The sequence below is a fragment of the Balaenoptera ricei genome, chromosome 17 (genome assembly GCF_028023285.1).
Source record: "Balaenoptera ricei isolate mBalRic1 chromosome 17, mBalRic1.hap2, whole genome shotgun sequence".
Taxonomy (NCBI): Eukaryota; Metazoa; Chordata; class Mammalia; order Artiodactyla; family Balaenopteridae; genus Balaenoptera; species Balaenoptera ricei.
In genome coordinates, this window is record NC_082655.1 from 42,769,319 (window position 1) to 42,786,404 (window position 17,086).

General features: G+C 35.1%; 1 protein-coding gene across 3 annotated transcripts in view; it reads right to left on the reverse strand.

Annotated features, from left to right (window-relative positions):
- Window positions 1-15,239, reverse strand: part of TMEM67 (transmembrane protein 67) — a 43,347-nt gene extending 28,108 nt beyond the window's left edge. For all 3 annotated transcript variants that reach the window (XM_059901228.1, XM_059901226.1, XM_059901227.1), the window contains exons 1-11: window positions 14,989-15,239; window positions 13,084-13,172; window positions 11,332-11,425; window positions 10,511-10,610; window positions 8,975-9,044; window positions 8,808-8,882; window positions 3,777-3,839; window positions 2,139-2,293; window positions 1,916-2,024; window positions 1,083-1,169; window positions 694-759 (exon numbers count right to left, since the gene is read on the reverse strand). In XM_059901228.1, the coding sequence (XP_059757211.1) occupies window positions 694-759; window positions 1,083-1,169; window positions 1,916-2,024; window positions 2,139-2,293; window positions 3,777-3,839; window positions 8,808-8,882; window positions 8,975-9,044; window positions 10,511-10,610; window positions 11,332-11,425; window positions 13,084-13,172; window positions 14,989-15,214 (1,134 nt within the window). In that variant the 5' untranslated portion in view covers window positions 15,215-15,239. The remainder of the gene's footprint in view (window positions 1-693; window positions 760-1,082; window positions 1,170-1,915; window positions 2,025-2,138; window positions 2,294-3,776; window positions 3,840-8,807; window positions 8,883-8,974; window positions 9,045-10,510; window positions 10,611-11,331; window positions 11,426-13,083; window positions 13,173-14,988) is intronic.
- Between the last annotated feature and the right edge of the window lie 1,847 nt (window positions 15,240-17,086).

Consider the following 17,086-nt stretch of genomic DNA (forward strand, 5'->3'; position numbering starts at 1 on the left):
TTCATGATAGAAAATTTGGAAAATATAAAAAAGAGAGAAAATCACCTGTAATCCCACCATTCAGAGATAACCACTGTTAAAAATGTTTATCTTCTTCTAATCTGTTTTCCCTGATAGTATTTTTCAATGTGGCTTTAACAAAACCGGAAGCACAGTTTTGTTCTATGGCGCATGTATATGCATTTTATCAAGAAGTATTTTTGTAGACTAGTGAATTTCTTTCAAACGTTTAATGGCTCACAATATTCCTTTGTACCATACTGTAGTTTTAAAATGCATTACCAAAGGAAGGAAGATCAGGGAAGGAGGGAGGGAGGAAAGCATGGAGGGAGAGAAAAGGAAAGCATTTTTATTTGTTTCTGGAGGGTAGAGGGAGGAGGGAGTGATAACACTTTATTGTTCATTAAAAATGAAGTAATACTTTTGCTTTATTCTAAAATGCTCAAAAGTAGAGATTATTTTTATGACCTATATGCCTAGAAGTAAATAAACAATTGATTATGATGTTTAAGACTCTATCTATGACAAGGTGCTCTTTTCATGCTGATTAGATTAATAAAAACTATATCAATCGGTGAAATTATTCATTACTACAAAAAGTTTCCAATTTCAAAAATTCAAAGATATTCCAATTATTGCTGATGTGAAAAACTGAAGCTAAAATACAGACTGTCTAAAATAGTTCCAACTTACATTCTGTTGATAGGTTGTTCCAAAGGAATAAGCAGCATTTAGTCTTGTCTCTGTGTCTGGACAAAGCTACAGCAAAAGAATACAACTGATAAATATCTCTCACAAATGTTTTCTTTGTTTATAGTCAAGGGTTCTCAACACTCAACATGGACATATACTTTATATAATACTCGTTCAATGTATCAAGGGAATGAAAAGTTAAGGGAGCATCTTTGTTATAAGTCATAACTTAAAGTAGTTTTAAGAAATTCCAATTTAAAACACATGAAAAAAATCAACTCTACCAAGCAACTGATGCTCTATCCAAGCAATAATCTAGTGTTTTCCTCATCTTTGCCTCAGTCAAAAATAAGACACATTAGGAATTCTCTAGCTCGAATCATACTCACCTGTAAAACACCTCCTTCTAAAGTTTGCCACTTGAGAAAATTTCCTCTTACATCATAAGAAGCAGCAACAAACTTCAGTTTTGTATTCTGATTAAAGAAAAACAAGAATAAAACAATGTCACATACTCTGAAACTCTATAAATATATATATTACATAAAACAGTCTATACAAACTTTCAGAGTTTAGACTTCCACAGTATATATTCAGTAAAACAGTCCATAAAATTTTTTTCATTGTTGATTGATCTTTTCTTTTTCCAGAGATTAAACACACCAAAATAAATGGACTGGGTTTTCGCACAAAAACTATTATTTCAGAATTGAGAGGCAGTGCTGGTGACAGATAACTTCTTTTCAAACCTGTTAAATGTGTGTGTGTGTGTGTGTGTGTGTGTGTGTGTGTGTGTGTGTATGGGGGGTGAGTAGGGGAGGGAAAAATCTGTTCTTTCATTCTAGAAGGTCAAAAAGTTGAGGTAAGAATTTGGAGCTGTGAAGTGCTAAGGAAAGGCATAAGAATCCCAGTCAATCTTTGGAAGCCGTTTTTAAACATGTGGAGATACAGGACAGAGATGGCTTTGCATTTGGTGATGAACACTGTCCTTCCCAACCGCACAAGTACTACTTGCTGCCATAACGACATAATCCAGAGGTATCATATACTCAAGTAAGGCAGCTAAACTTTATATTGTTTAGTTCCTCAGCAGCTAATATTTAGATTTAGTTTAGTAATTAAAGTTTTAAAAGCCTATCAAGAATTATGACTAGTAATATTGTTACCTTTTAAAATTATAAATCAAAATGTAGTTATCTTTCAATAATATAGTGACTTGTACCTGGTTTTCCCCTTTAAAACTGAAATTTGTAGGAAGAGGTGTAGTACTGAGTACTTGAGGTGCTAATCCTAGCTGGTCTCCATAGAACAGCCATGGAAGATTCTGTCTCCTATAAACAATCACAATTGTTTTAATAATGGGGAACAATTCTTAATATGTATTTGTGAAAGTAATTGCACTGAATTTCGTCAAAATGATGGTTCGTCATTTAGAATAGCCTTACCAAAATGAAACAGAATGAACAGTGCCCAGTCCAGCAGTATTTTCAAAGATAAACTGAAACAGTCGACATGCATCAAAAGTGGTAGAGTCATAAGAATTCATATTCATCACACACATATTTCCAAGAGCTTGGCAAGATGTTAGATTGGCATACACCTACAAGAGAACAATGACAAAGAAATGTATGGACTTTAACATCCTAAGCAAAAGTTGATATAAAAATTATGCTCGGTTTTAACTTTACCTATTCTGCAAATTCTTTTTTTGGATATTCTTTTGCTTTTAATACCTTTCCTCTAATTTAAGTAGAAAAGAAGTTTCTATATGGCAGATAAATAATTTGTACATTTTAACTGTAAATTTTGGGTGGAAATATAAAGACAAGCAATTAAAAGAAGAACTAACAGCATGACATTTTAAAAAGCTATTATGTAGAATAATTATTTTTGAAAGAATAATAATTTGTTCCTATATTAGAGCTTATGCATATAAATCTAATCCATTTTAAGTGATTTGTTTATCAACAGCAAAATAAGATCATTTGTTGAGTTTGCCCCTCAAACTTCTTTTCCAGTTTTCCCTTTCAGGAAAAGACCACTCCATTTTTAGTTATTCAAATAAAAATCACTGCAGTAATATTCTTTCTCTCCCTTCTCGTATCCAGCTCATCATTAAATCCTATTGGCTCAATCTTCAAAGTATATCCAGAAGCTAAACATTTCTCACACTTCCATGGCACCACCCTTGTCCACGAGTCCACATTCTCTCACTTGGATTACTCTAATGCTCTCCTAAATGGTCCCCCCGCTTCCGTCTTTGCCCCAACAAAATCTGCTCTCCATATTAGAGTGATCTTGTCAAAACCTGAGGTCAACCATTGTCTTCCTTTGCACAAAATCCTCTACATCCCTTCCAGTAAACTCCAAGTCCTCACCATAGTCACTCCCTTCATCCGTGAACTCATCTCTCCACTTTCCCTGCTCACTCTGCTCTAGCCACTCAGGTCTCTTTCCTGTTTCTTTAGCACGAACACCGGAGAACTCCTGCTTTGGGACCTCTGCACTTGCTGTAGTCTCTGCTTAGAATACTCTTCCCCTAGATATTTACAAGGCTCTCTTCTACTTCCTTCAGATCTTTACTCAAATATCACGCTCCCAGAGATGCCTGTCCTGACCACCCTCCATAAAATAGCACCACCTTCCACTCTCTATGCTCTTTATCCTGATTTATTTGTCTTCATAGCACTTAGCACCACCTAACATTTACTTACAATATAATTCCACGAGGGATTTTTCCTCTGCCTTTTCCTGAAATAGATAACTTAAAGATTTGAGAACAGGGCCTGGCATACAGTAGGCCATCAATAAACATTTACTAAATGATAGTATGAATCAGTTTCCCCTAACATTCAATTTCTGCTGAATAAGTTTGGACACATTCAATTTACAAATAATGAAATGTGAAATGAATAACATTTTCTTTAGTATTCTCTTTCAGTCCACTTAGAAAGGGTTTATTTTTCTTACAGAAAATGACTAAGGAGATATATCTACTTAGAAAAGTTTTATTAACTGGGGAAAAAATTGTATCACAATTCTTTGAAATGAAATAAAATTATTTTCTAGAAATTCAAACATACCCAACAAGCAGCTGCTGATGATTGCAAATACTCTGCAAACCATTCTGAAGTGAAAGACATGCCCTGTAAACAAAAAGATGAATTTTAGTTTTAAGTTCAAATAGAAATTCCTTAACCCTACACTGTTTAGAAGACATTAATATGCATATTGCTGAGTTGGAAATAACTAACATTACTTTCTCAATATTATAAGAAAAATAGATTCTAATGGGAATATAAGAATTAATTCTAAGCAATGTCAGTAATTACAAATAGGACTGAATTACAAAATCACATCACTTAGGCAAAGGATATAAGGAAACAAAGTATGTCTATAATCAAAAAAAAAAAAAAAACCAAACACTATTATGCCCATTTCACTAAAACAAAAAACAAAAACCAAAGTGCAAAAAAATAAAAGAAAAACTAGATTCTGACTTAGTATTGGTTAACATTTACTGATTTAGGATTATTACACTGTATTAAACTGGCAAGTAATAAAAAAGAAATATTTGTGAATGATTTCTAAGCAACTGGAGACTGGGGATATACAGAGTAACTAATATGTAAAATCTCCAAAGTGGTGATTCGCAAACAATGATGGGTATCAGAATCAACTGTGGAATTTCCTAAGAACAGAAAATGCTTGGCTTCATTCTAAACCAAATGAAACAGAATGTCTAGGATGAGACCAAGGCATGCATGTGCTCTGAAAGCTGCAGATACAAGCCTCTAGTTAAGCACCACTGCTGTAAAGCTCATCTGCATATCTTGTTAAAAAATGAGACACCGAGAAGCACCATTCAGAATAAATTCTCTGAACATGGACAACGGAGATAAAACCAAATTATATGAATCGTGACACCACAACTGTCAAAGAAATCTAAAATAAAGTTATGAGTCACTTCATAATTCATTATTTTCATCTCTTCAATAAGCAAAAATTCTCATTTTATAAGAAGAAAACCTATGCATAGAAGGTTGACTAACACACACAAAAAAACTGAGTAAAAATGGAAAGCAATAACAACAGTACTGGCAAATGCATGTAAAATGAAGCCACAGACAATGCCAGTGATAAAGTTGTATGGTCCTTTGTAAAACAATATCCATGGAATTTTTAGAAACACTTAGGAAATTTGTCTCAAGGCAATAATCTCCCCAAAAGGAAAAACACATCTTTGTGCATAAAATGGTTGATAGCAATATTATTAATAACAGAAAACCTAAATAGTCAATAGACATACAATTACATGAATTTCAATGCATAAACTGGAGTATTACGTGACTATTTAAAATTATAATTACATTGATTGAGCCTGGAACACAGTATAGAGAAACCAAGGTAGTGCCTAAAGACTGAAAGACATGTCAAAATAACACAGGGGCTATACCAAAGGGAAGTCCAAATGTGAGACAATTTGAGCTTTGAAAAGAAGAATAACAGTGACAGATTATAACACACTCATGATACCTGGAGTTTGCAGTAAAGTTAAAAAAAAAAAAAAGCACAGAGAGAAAAGAAAGCATTCTTTATAGAAGACTGCTAACTAAAAATATAAAGGGAACAACAGAATTGTGAAATCATTTTGAAATAACCAATTTAATAATTGATTCAGGTAAGGTTCATCAATGGCTGCTAAAATAGATACGTAAATAGTCTCAAAGTAAAATCTCAGACTAACTTATTAGTCACAGTACCTTTACAATGGAGAGAAGTGGCAGACAGCACCATGACCAGGCAGTCAATTTAGCATCACCACTAACTGCACATCCTGACATTATGTGCTCCTTGTTGATGCAATAGGCTGTACACAACACCCATATCATATTTTTGCAAAAAGACATTTCACTGAGTCTAACCATGAGAAAAATCTAGAGTGTGGGATGCTCTACAAGAAAGTTGGCCTTGACTCTGCAAGAGTCAATGCCATAAAAGCAAAAAAAAAACCCAAAACAAAACCAAAAAACCCAAAAAGCAAAACAGAACAAGGGTCTCTCTGTTCTAAATTAAAGGAGACTAAAAAGATTAACTCAATGTGGGGTCTTTCACTGATCCTGGGTCCCCCTTGCCAAAAAGACTTTATTGAAACAAGTGGGGAAATTTGGATATGAACAGTATATCAGGTAATTCTATTATATTAATTTTAATCTTATTAGGTGTGATACCAGAAAAATGCCCTTGTTCTTAGGAGCTACATAATAAAGTATTTAGGAGTGAAATGTTATACAGCTACAACTTATTTGCAAGTGGCTCAGAAAAAAATATGGATGTGTATGCGTGCATATGCATACGTTTACATACACAGAGAGAGATAAAGAAAATGTGGCAAAACATTAATAATTGGTTAAACTACTAAAAGATATATGCACAGTTATTATTTTTTCCAACTTTTCTGCAACTTAAAAATTTTTCAAAATTAAAGTTGGGAAAACAAACCAAGACGTAAGGTGTTTTTGGAAAAAGGGAATGGGAAGACACTGATTCATATATTTGGAAAGTTTTTATTGATTGTCTGGTATATTACCTGAGGAGGATTGGATGTCTCTCTTATAAAATTATATAAAACTATAGGATAAATACAGAAATAGTTAGAGATGTATGTATGTATATACATAATGTGTGTATATATTTTCTAGCTATGTCTGCTAAAGAGGGCATACTGGGCTTCCCTGGTGGCGCAGTGGTTGAGAATCTGCCTGCTAATGCAGGGGACAAGGGTTTGAGCCCTGGTCTGGGAAGATCCTACATGCCGCGGAGCAACTAGGCCCGTGAGCCACAACTACTGAGCCTGCGCGTCTGGAGCCTGTGCTCCACAACAAGAGAGGCCACGACAGTGAGAGGCCCGCGCACCACGATGAAGAGTGGCCCCCGCTTGCTGCAACTAGAGAAAGCCCTCGCACAGAAATGAAGACCCAACACAGCCAAAAATAAATAAATAAATAAAATTAAAAAAAAAAAAAAAAGAATAGGAAGGTATTTAAAAAAAAAAAAAAGAAGAGGGCATACTAAGCATGGTAAGCTTGGTTTCTAAATATTATCCTTAAGAGCTTCTTAGAGAAATAACTGTTTCCAGGGCTGAAGCAGGAAAAGTACAAGATGAGCCTGGAAATCTTATTGTGCCAGAAAGTAAGGAAATGCTCAAAGAATGATAGAGATATGTCAAAAAGACACAGGAACCAACTCAAAGGGGCTTCTAATAATGGCCAAATCTATGACAATTTGAGCACCAAAACAAATAATACATATACTGGATTATAAAAAATGAATAAAACAGGAACCCACAAATCCATACTGTCCTTACTGAACAAATAAATATATAAAGGTGAGGAAGGGAAAATTCCTTACAGTAGAACGTTAATAATGTGGAAGGAATGATAGAAACATTTGGCAACCATCATAGTAGTGGTTGTTGAAGGCAAGTGACATCAGTGGAAACTAAACCTACTTAGTTTAGAGAAGGTTTAGAGAAGAAGAAGTGTAACCCTGGAAATTCTCCTCAAAAATACTACCAAATACAAAGGGAAAATGGTAACTTAATAGCAGATGTGGTGAGTTTACAGCAGGGGGTGATGGTTAGGTTGACATCACCAGTGGTGGGACAGATGGACATCATGTGTCTCCTGATGTGACACAATGGATTGAGAAGAGCACATCTTTTTTGTGGTTTCCTGCCAGGCATGTCCTGATTATGAAAAAAGACTGGACGGACCCACGTTGAGGGTTACCCTCTGGATTGTAAGGCCTGTAGTCTTCAAAACTGTCGAGCTAGGGGACTTCCCTGGTGGCCTAGAGGTTAGGATTCTGGGTTTTCATTACTGTGGCCCAGGGTTCAATCCCTGGTCAGGGAACAAGATCCCACAAGCCGTGTGGCATGGCCAAAAAAAAAAAAATATATAGTAAAATGACAAAACTGTCGAGTTCATGAAAGGCAGGGAAAGACTGAGGACCTGTTCCAGATTGGAGGAGACTGAAGGGGACATGACCTCTAAATGACTGGTAATCTGAGACCAAATATGAAAAAGAGACATTGTCGGAATTTTTGGCAAAATTATTTTTACTTATTTTGAAAAGGAAAAAATGAAAATTAAAGGCCTGCAAATTTGATAATGGTATATGTCACTATAATCCGAGACTGGAGAAGAATGCCACAGAAAACATAAATCTTATTACAAATGAGCCAATTTTTGGATGATCTTAAGCTCCCTATGTATATGTCTATTTTAGTATTTGTTTTTCTGCAAATATTTGGTACTTGCCTGTAATCCCACAAGACTATACTGGAGGAGAGGAATTTTTGCTTTATTCATGAGGATTCCAGATTCCACCCTCATCACGGCTATCCTTACAGCCCCCCTAGTCACTCCCATTTATTCAGTGACGATTGTAGCAACCAGATCCTAGCCTGTCCACACAAGCTCTACTCATTAACTAACTCCTAGTTAGTCATCTAACTCCTATTCTCTCGGACTGATGACCTCTTCAGTTCCAATTCATCCACTTCCCATCTTACATCCCAGATCTTGTCATCACCAGATTCTGTTGCAAAAGCTCTAACTATATGCCATCACACTCTCATCTATAAACAAGGAACTTGGCCAGATACAAATAATCCTCAAATCTCCAGTGACTACCATGTACAGGCTCTGTGAGGTAGGTATTATTATACCCAACCTACAGACAATAAAACTGACGTTTAGAAAGCCCAAAGGTATAAAACTAATGACTGGTAAATCCAGGGTTCAAATCTAGAGTCTCTGGTGCTCTTAACTATATTATACTGCATTCTTTATAGGATCTATAAAGGACCTTTCCAGCTTAAACATTCTGAGATCCACTGAAAAAGAAATGAGCTCAGGTAGAGAAGAGAGCAACTGTACTTATAAATTATAATGCTGAATTGTTGTCTAATGTTTCTTATTAACTGATAATTTCTGTTTTAAAATGATTTACACATAAATGTTTCTCATTTTAGCCCAAATTAATTACCAAAGGAAGAAATGCAGAAATATCCTTAACAATAGAACAAAAAAACCCTGAAGCATACTCACAAGATCTCCATAACGTGCAGCTGAAATCATACGTGGAGGGAAATTCCCTGTGCTGCTGAAGCATAATCCCCCTGTCTTCATTAATAAATAAGAAAAAAAAAAGTTTATGGAAGAATATAAGTAATTTAATTTAAAAGTATATTCATTACCAATTTGATTAGACTTACTAAAATGTTAGGTTCTGAACACACACAGGACCTGCTGGTATTAATGAATGTTGGTTCACATTGGACACACCTGTCAATATAACAAAAATAATTTTTTAAATGTTAATAAATTACACTAGTCCTAATTTAATTGAGAACTTGTCTTCCTAACTGATTAGATTAGAATAGATTCATTCAACTAAGCAATTACTTGTAATAAAGTAAACATATTAAAAGTATTAATGCTGATATACTACTCTGTATTACAAGGCAAGGTATAAATAAATAAAATTAACCAATAATAGGCGAATATTCTTTTGAAACCACAGGTAATATAAAATAAAGAGTACTGAATAGCAAAGATGGTTAAGTCACTCAAATAACAAAAGAGCCCAACAAACTCATATAAATGAAACCAAATCTACTTTTATAAGTAGTTATTATCGAATATACTTTCCTTATTTTTCTGCCACAAAGCAAAAAGGTAACACGCTGAAAAGAAACAAGTATCTATACCTTCATCAAATCTACAACAAACACTCTTAAAGTCTTTCATCGTCTTTATTTATTTTAGGAAAATACTTTATATTTTTCATTAATGAAAGATATAGAGGGAGGGAGGGCAGTGGACTAGTGGGGACGCTGATAGGCTTCTATGGGTACTCATTACTTACAAAATAGAACAGGTAGGAGGAGGAGCTGGGGCACAGCACAGAACTCAGACTAGGCTTGGGGAGGTATAAGAGGGGAGGAATAGGGGATCAACCCAGTAGTCTGTATTAGGATGCTACAACCTAGGTCAGCCTGAGAGAAAAGATGATCCAACACTAAGTATCCCCAGGAGAAACTGCTCAAGTATTTTCTGTCTCAAATTTGGGAACTGAAGAGAAAATGGTATTTAGAGGGAGGTCAGCATGTAGGCGTCTAAAAAAATTGAAGAATTGGAATAGGGATGATGTGTTTGAGTTAAAGAAAGGGAGGGGTGTGTGTGTGGTGTGCAGGTATGCATGCATAAATAGGGAACAGGAAGTGACAGAGAATAAGACTATAAATCAGGATACCCGGGTTATGATAATTATCATCACATTTATTAACATATTTTATGTAATATAATATATATAGTACCTACTATATAATAAGTAGATTGTAAATTAAAGTTACTATTATATACTATACATTATATTATAGATTATGTACAAATTACATGACAAACAAAAATAGCTACCTTTCACTGAGCACTTACTCTGTAGTGCTTAGCTAAGAACTTTAGGTATGTAAAGTATGTTTCTGAGCTGTGGTAACAGCCTGTGAAGTGGGTGGTATGTCCCCATTCTGAAGACAAGGAGACAGACTTATCGAGCGAGGTCAAACAACCAACAAGACACTGCAACAAGAATTAAACCCTATTCTGTCTCATTTTCTGGGCCTCAGCTTCTTTACCTGTTTATTTCTATCCTTCCTTGGGTTATTGTGAGGAGCAAGGAATCTGATAGGAAAGGCACAGATTCTACATAAATATAAGACATTAATGAAGTCAGCACCCAGCACACCGCTTACCTGTTTCCTAAAGCATTTGCTATTGTAAAAGAGTTTTCACTTTCCTCACAGAGCTTACAAGTTGCTTGAGACAACAACGTTCCATTAACATCTCTTTCCACTAAACAATTTAGAAACAATAAGATGTTAACTCATAGTCAATAGATAAGCTTCTATACACTTCATAAAACCCAGGTGTAATTATTATTCTAGTAATTCTCAAAACACCTTGTTTGCATAAAGACATGTCAAACACCATCCATAATAAAGTATCGAAAAGTGAAGGCTTCCCCATTCCCACATAAAAAATACAGAAACCAATTTCCAAATCATCATCATCATAATAAATTAATATATTTTCCTCAAAGAACTTCTTACCTCTTAACCTGCATGTTCCTGTTACACTGGATTTGGGGAAACAAGTATTTTCATAGACTTCTGATAAGTTTCACAACTTAGAGGGCTTTTGGTGGTATCTATTAACATTGTAAATTCACATACCTTATAATACTACAATTCCATTTTCAGATACCTAACCCACAGAAACACTTGAACATGTACATAAGAATATTCATCAAAACATTATTTGTTAGAAAACAATCTAAATATTTTAAATAGCAAAATGCTATGAAATACCATGGAGTGGATTAAAAAGAATGTGGTAGCTCTAACAGATCATACCATTAATTGAAAAAAGTATGCTGGAGAACAATGTTTTTGGTATGAAATATTTACATAAAAAATACCACTTATATTTCCTGTGGTTACAATGTATACAATGTACATTAAAAACAGGGAAAAAAAAGAGTCTATAAGGACACATTCTAGAATCTACTTCTTACCTAAAATATGGCCAGTGGGACAGTGGCATTTTCCTTCTGCAGTTAAACCACCAGGGCAAGAAATACAGTTCCAGCCATCTCCAGTAACACCTTTCTAAATTAAAAAAAAAAATTATTTTCCCTTTCTTAATTAATGTTCTCCTTCTTAATTGATCATGTAAGTTCAAAAAGCCACAATAGTGTATAATTTGCAGGAGATATGCAAATAAATTATACAAATATGAGCCACATAAAGATTTCCTGGATAGACAATTTGTGCTTATATTCAAAAATTAAGCTATACATTATTACTATAAGTACTGACTACTATTAACTCCAGGCAATAGTTCTTTCTTCCTTATGATTTTCAATTTAAATGAGTCCTTACGCTCATAATTAATATTGTCATTCAGTTTTTCCATTTACAAAGAAAAAATGCAACAAAATTCAACACTATTTAATCAACAGATAGCCAATTAATAGTTTAGTCTTACCTGTTCTAAAATAGTTATTCTAATTTTTAAAAATTCAAATACAATAGCTTTTAACAATTAAGTTATGATTTAAAATGGATGAATTTTATGGTAAATAAATATACTTAAAGTTGTTTAAATTATGAGATCTTTCCTTTTATCTACTAATAGTTTGTACTAGTAAAGGTTTTTGATAAAATATGACATCATCAAAAATTGGGCTTAAAATATTATATGGTTTAGAAAAAAACCTGGGGTAAAAATACAGTAATTTTATTACAAATATGGGTGTAACCAAAATTAATAGAAAACAATGGTAACAACAAAACAATGCCACAAATTATTTTAGGTTTTGGTTGAAAAGACTAGATATATCAAGAAATGCTCCTATATTTATTAGTACATTTATACATGTAGGACTATTTAAAAATTATGATAGCTTAGTAATGTCACTGAAAAATAAATCTGCTTTGGCACCATTTCATATTAGCAGCTTTTTATCACTGTAATTCAGCTAGGGTCAATATTTCCAAAAATATAAAGTTTCAAAATGATCATCAAACCTGTAAGTACTAGTCATAAACCAGGACTGGTTTATATATTAAATATTAAATTCCCAGACTCAATTTTTTTAATACAATAATGAGAAGAAACATTACTATAAAGGCAGAACTGGCACACTGACTCCTAATTACCCAAAATGATTCAAAGATATATTTCTGTTAATTAAGAATCATCATATATAGTAACTATTAATTTACTTATTTTCCAAAAATTATGATATAATGAAATGATTAACAAAACAGCAACAGATATTAACCTATTTACTGATGAAACTGGCATTTCATGAACTCATCACTCAGATATCATTACGAACATGAATCATTATATAAAACTGTTGACGCTAAATCTAAGACACTGAACTCACTCTGTACCAAATGATACACACATGCAAAACTGCTCTATATATGTATCATTCACTCATCTATTGATATTTGCTTTTATAACTCAGTTTCTCTATGAAATAAAAATAAAAATAAAGACACTCAAATTTTCACAGCTTTGTGTTTTTTCAGATTTCAGGTTTTAAAAAGTAAAGCAATATCTTTGTTTTTTTCCAAGTTTGCAAAATTTCACTGATCTCCCAAAATTTACTCTAGTAAAAACAAAGTTGGCTTAATAATTTTAAAATCTGTGGGAAAATATTAGAGTACAGCATTAAATTGTAGTTTAAAAAACAAAGGTATTTAATTTATTATTTTTTACAGTATGATTATTTTTTAAAATAAATACTCCATACCATGTTTTCTGGGCACTTTTTACAAGTAATATCAGGTCCTCCATTATTAGAGATCATCTGAAATCCTGGTAGACACACACATACAGTTCCTAAAAAGAAAAGAGCCAATTTTGACCTTGATAAATAAAACTCCAAGATAGGAAAATTTTAATAACTCTTAAGAAGTAGTAGTTAAGAGCAAGACAGCGGAGGGACTTCCCTGGTGGCACAGTGGTTAAGACTCTGTGTTCACAATACAAGGGGCTGGGGTTTGATCCCTGGTCAGGAAACTAGATCCCACATGCATGCCACAACTAAGAGTTTGCATGCCACAACTAAGGAGCCCGCAAGCTGCAACTAAGGAGCCCTCCTGCCACAACTAAGACCCAGCGCAACCAAATGAATAAATATTAAAAAAAAAAAAAGCAACACAGTGGAGCCAGTACTGCGTAGGTTCTAATCTTGATTCTGCTACTTGGTTGTGTGACCCTGAGCAAGGTACTGAACTGCTCTGTGCCTTGGCTTCCAATTTGCTAAAATTGGAACAACAAACAGTATCTACTTCACGGGGTTAATATAAGTTAGTTATTATCTGTAAAGGTCTTAGAATCCATCTGGCACACAGTAGGTATTGTGTTTGCTACCATTTTAAGTGCAAGCATAAATAAACTATTAAGTTATAACTGTTAAACTAATAACCAAACTACTGATTAACTGCTATGGGAGATTTTACATTTCTATTTCATCCAACCATACACATATATTCAATGAATTCAAATTTACTTTGTCAAAACAAAACCTTATTAGGAAAGTTATCTCGATTCAAATAAATCACTGTTTTCCTCTGTTTGGAAAGATAGTAAACTTTATAAGATAATCACTACTCAATTTGCTGGGTAGGTAAGGACAGCATTCTCTAAGAAGGCATTAAGTGGATACAGCACCCATAGGAATCCATGTAGTAGAATGCTTATGATATCAGGGTTCATAACTATGAACCTTACACTTTAGAGTCTGGGTAATGCTTTCTCATTCATATTTCCTCACCTGAGAATCCTGACCTGTCCTACACAATGACTTAAATAAAGATACATCAAATTTCAAGATGGCAGAAAGTTAATACCCTGGGTGCCCAAACCGAAATTAAAAACATTCTAAACTTTATAATATGGGAAAACTCTTATTCTGAGCAGTTTCAGTGAGGACAACTAGGACCAAATGATGAACGTCTCAAGAAAAAAAAAGTTAAGTTTAATCTAAAGAGACTTTAAAGGCAATCAGTAATATTCAACAATGAAAGGGCTAAATCCTAAGGAAATCTATAATATTACGGACAGACTGTATAGTGGAAACACATAGGTCAAGACTGAGGGCAAAGAGACAGGAGTTCTTCCCGTCCCCAATTTAGAAGACAAAGAAGACATTACGACCTCATCTGGGCTTCCATTTCCTTATCTGTAAAACGAGAAGACTGGACCTGATTACGGTTAAGGTCCCTTCCAGCTCTAAATTCTGGGATTTGAAAAGATCAAAAACTATCAAAGTTTACAAGCGCTAATTTGCATTCCCTCCCTAACCTGTTCTGTCACCTGTTCCTCTGCACCTCAGATTACTTCTCTATTTTTCTTCCTTCGGTAGTCAGCTTTCCAGGTGCCTCCCTAAAGACCCCCCGGATGAGGAGTGGGGGACTGGAGCCGAGAAATTAATTACGACAGCCTATGAGGCAGCGGACTCAGGGTTTCCCCAACCTCACTCGTTGTGTGCAAGCTTCAGTCCTCCAAGGAAACCCTCCTCTCAGGCGTTGGCAGTTAACCTTTCTGAAACATTCCTTCCGCAGACGAAAAGATGTTTTAGTGACGAGGGGTCTGGGGACAGCATCAAGGCGGAGGTGTTACTTTGGCTAGGGCCCATCCTGGACCGTCTCACCTCGAGCATCCTGCCTCTGATTGGGTCCACACGCGACACAGGAGAGCGCGGAGATATCGAAGTACTGGTTGTGGCCGCACGTCTCCGGCTGCCGGAAAGGGAAGAAGAAGGTCTGAGCCTGTGAGACGCGAAGAAGGACCAACAAGAGGAACAGAGTCACACCCGCAGCGTTTAAGGTGGACCAAGCCGCCATTGCCACCACAGTGCCGCGTCCGCCCGTCACCATGATGCACACACTAGCGGCCGCGCAGTCTCCGGCGCCCCATCAGCCTCCGCGACAACTCTGCAGAGCTGATTGGACAACTGCGGTCCGGAAGTGTCTGCCTGCGCTGCCTGGTTGCTAGGTTACCAAAGCCTCGGGAAGCTGGCTGGTCTGGGAAAGGATGAGTTCGAGGCAAGCTAACCCTGGAGCCTGGTAGGTGGGACCGGCTATTGAAACCGTTTGCTTCAAACTGCTACTCGACCCATTAGCGGGACGTGAAATCAATTTAGGAGGTCGCGAAATAGATAACCACAGCAAAGAAAATATCTGATTTTTATCACACAAATTAAGTATTGCTTCATTAAACTGTTAAATGATATTTACATCAAAATTTACACAGACTAGGTCATTTTCGTGTTAAAGGAGACATTCCAACAATGTATTTGTCAAAATACATTGGTCAAAAAAGTAGGAAAAGCACTGATCTGAAATATGCAATGTTGGAAGATTGGCTCAAGCACTAAAAACAGATCTTTCCTGACAGACCTTTCTTTGTGTTTCCATGTTCTGTGTTTTAAGCATAAACATCATGATTATAAAATGAGATCTTTAGTCCAGTTGTGAATAAAAAAGGAACTTATTTTTTAAAATCAAATATACACATACATGATTGTTGTCTTTCAAAATGGGCACTCTTGGAAGCTGTTAGCCCCGAAACATTTTAGAATTACCTTCAAAGCCAGTTTCTGGGTCATAAAAGAAAAAGTTATTTCTTAATATTTAAATTTCACTTCTGCTTTTGTTGTTGTATTTTGTTCTCCCCCCCCCAATAAAATCTGGCATATTTTGAAGCCACCTTATTCATCAGTGGTATCTTGAAATGACTTTTGGCTTTCCCAAAAAACCCACAAACTTCATAATAAAAATGATGATTTATCACTATTAAGGAAAATACACACACACGTATAATGTTCTCAATACGTGTGGGAAAATGCATCTAAGGAAGTTAGATAACTTTAACTATTAGCCACCATTAGGCCTAGTATTTGTCATGTGACCTTCCCTAAAAGACCAGCATTCACTTTGTCGCTAATATCTATGACACAGAAGGTGTATGTTATGAAAACTGTTCCTTAAAGAGGCATTAAAAAAATGTTTTTTGAGTAACTACCATGTTGTTGGAGTCTAATTTGAAGTAGAAATCACTTATCTGAATATAATTTTTGAAAAACATATGACTCCATAGATGTTAATGGGGGCTCAGAAAGAGTATGGTCAGAATAGTTGAGATTAATCTGCAAAAGCTTCCTGTGGGTGAACTCTAGTCTTCCTTAATGCTCTGTGGGAGTGGTCAGGGCAGTAAAATTTACTCACTGTCTACTATATAATTGAAGCAATAAAAGAGCAGATTCTTAGTATTCCACACTGTGCACTATGCTAGGCACTTGACAGCATTAACCTTTACTCTTCATAATAACCCTTTGCAGGAACGCTATCCCCTTTTTTGGCTACTTTTACAACTAAAGAAACTGAGGATCAAAAAAGTTACATTTTAGGAAGTGGTGAAACTAGACTCTGTCTCCATCTGGCCAACTCCAAAATTGTTATTATCTTTTCATACTCATTATGTTGAACGAGTTGCTTTACTCAATTGTTATCTTCTCAATCTATTTAGTGGCTTCTTTGCAGAATAGATAGAGAAAAAAAGGCATATTCTATATGTAGGACAAACCTATTGTCTTTAGTTAACAAGATGATACTGCCATTTTATACCACAGACAGTGGAACTATGTGGTTGTCTAAGAACTTTGGGCACTGCAACTAAAAAACTCCCCCAAAGAGCTAAATAGTTTATTTGTAGCACAAGGATTCAAAATAGATGTAGTTAAGTTGGAA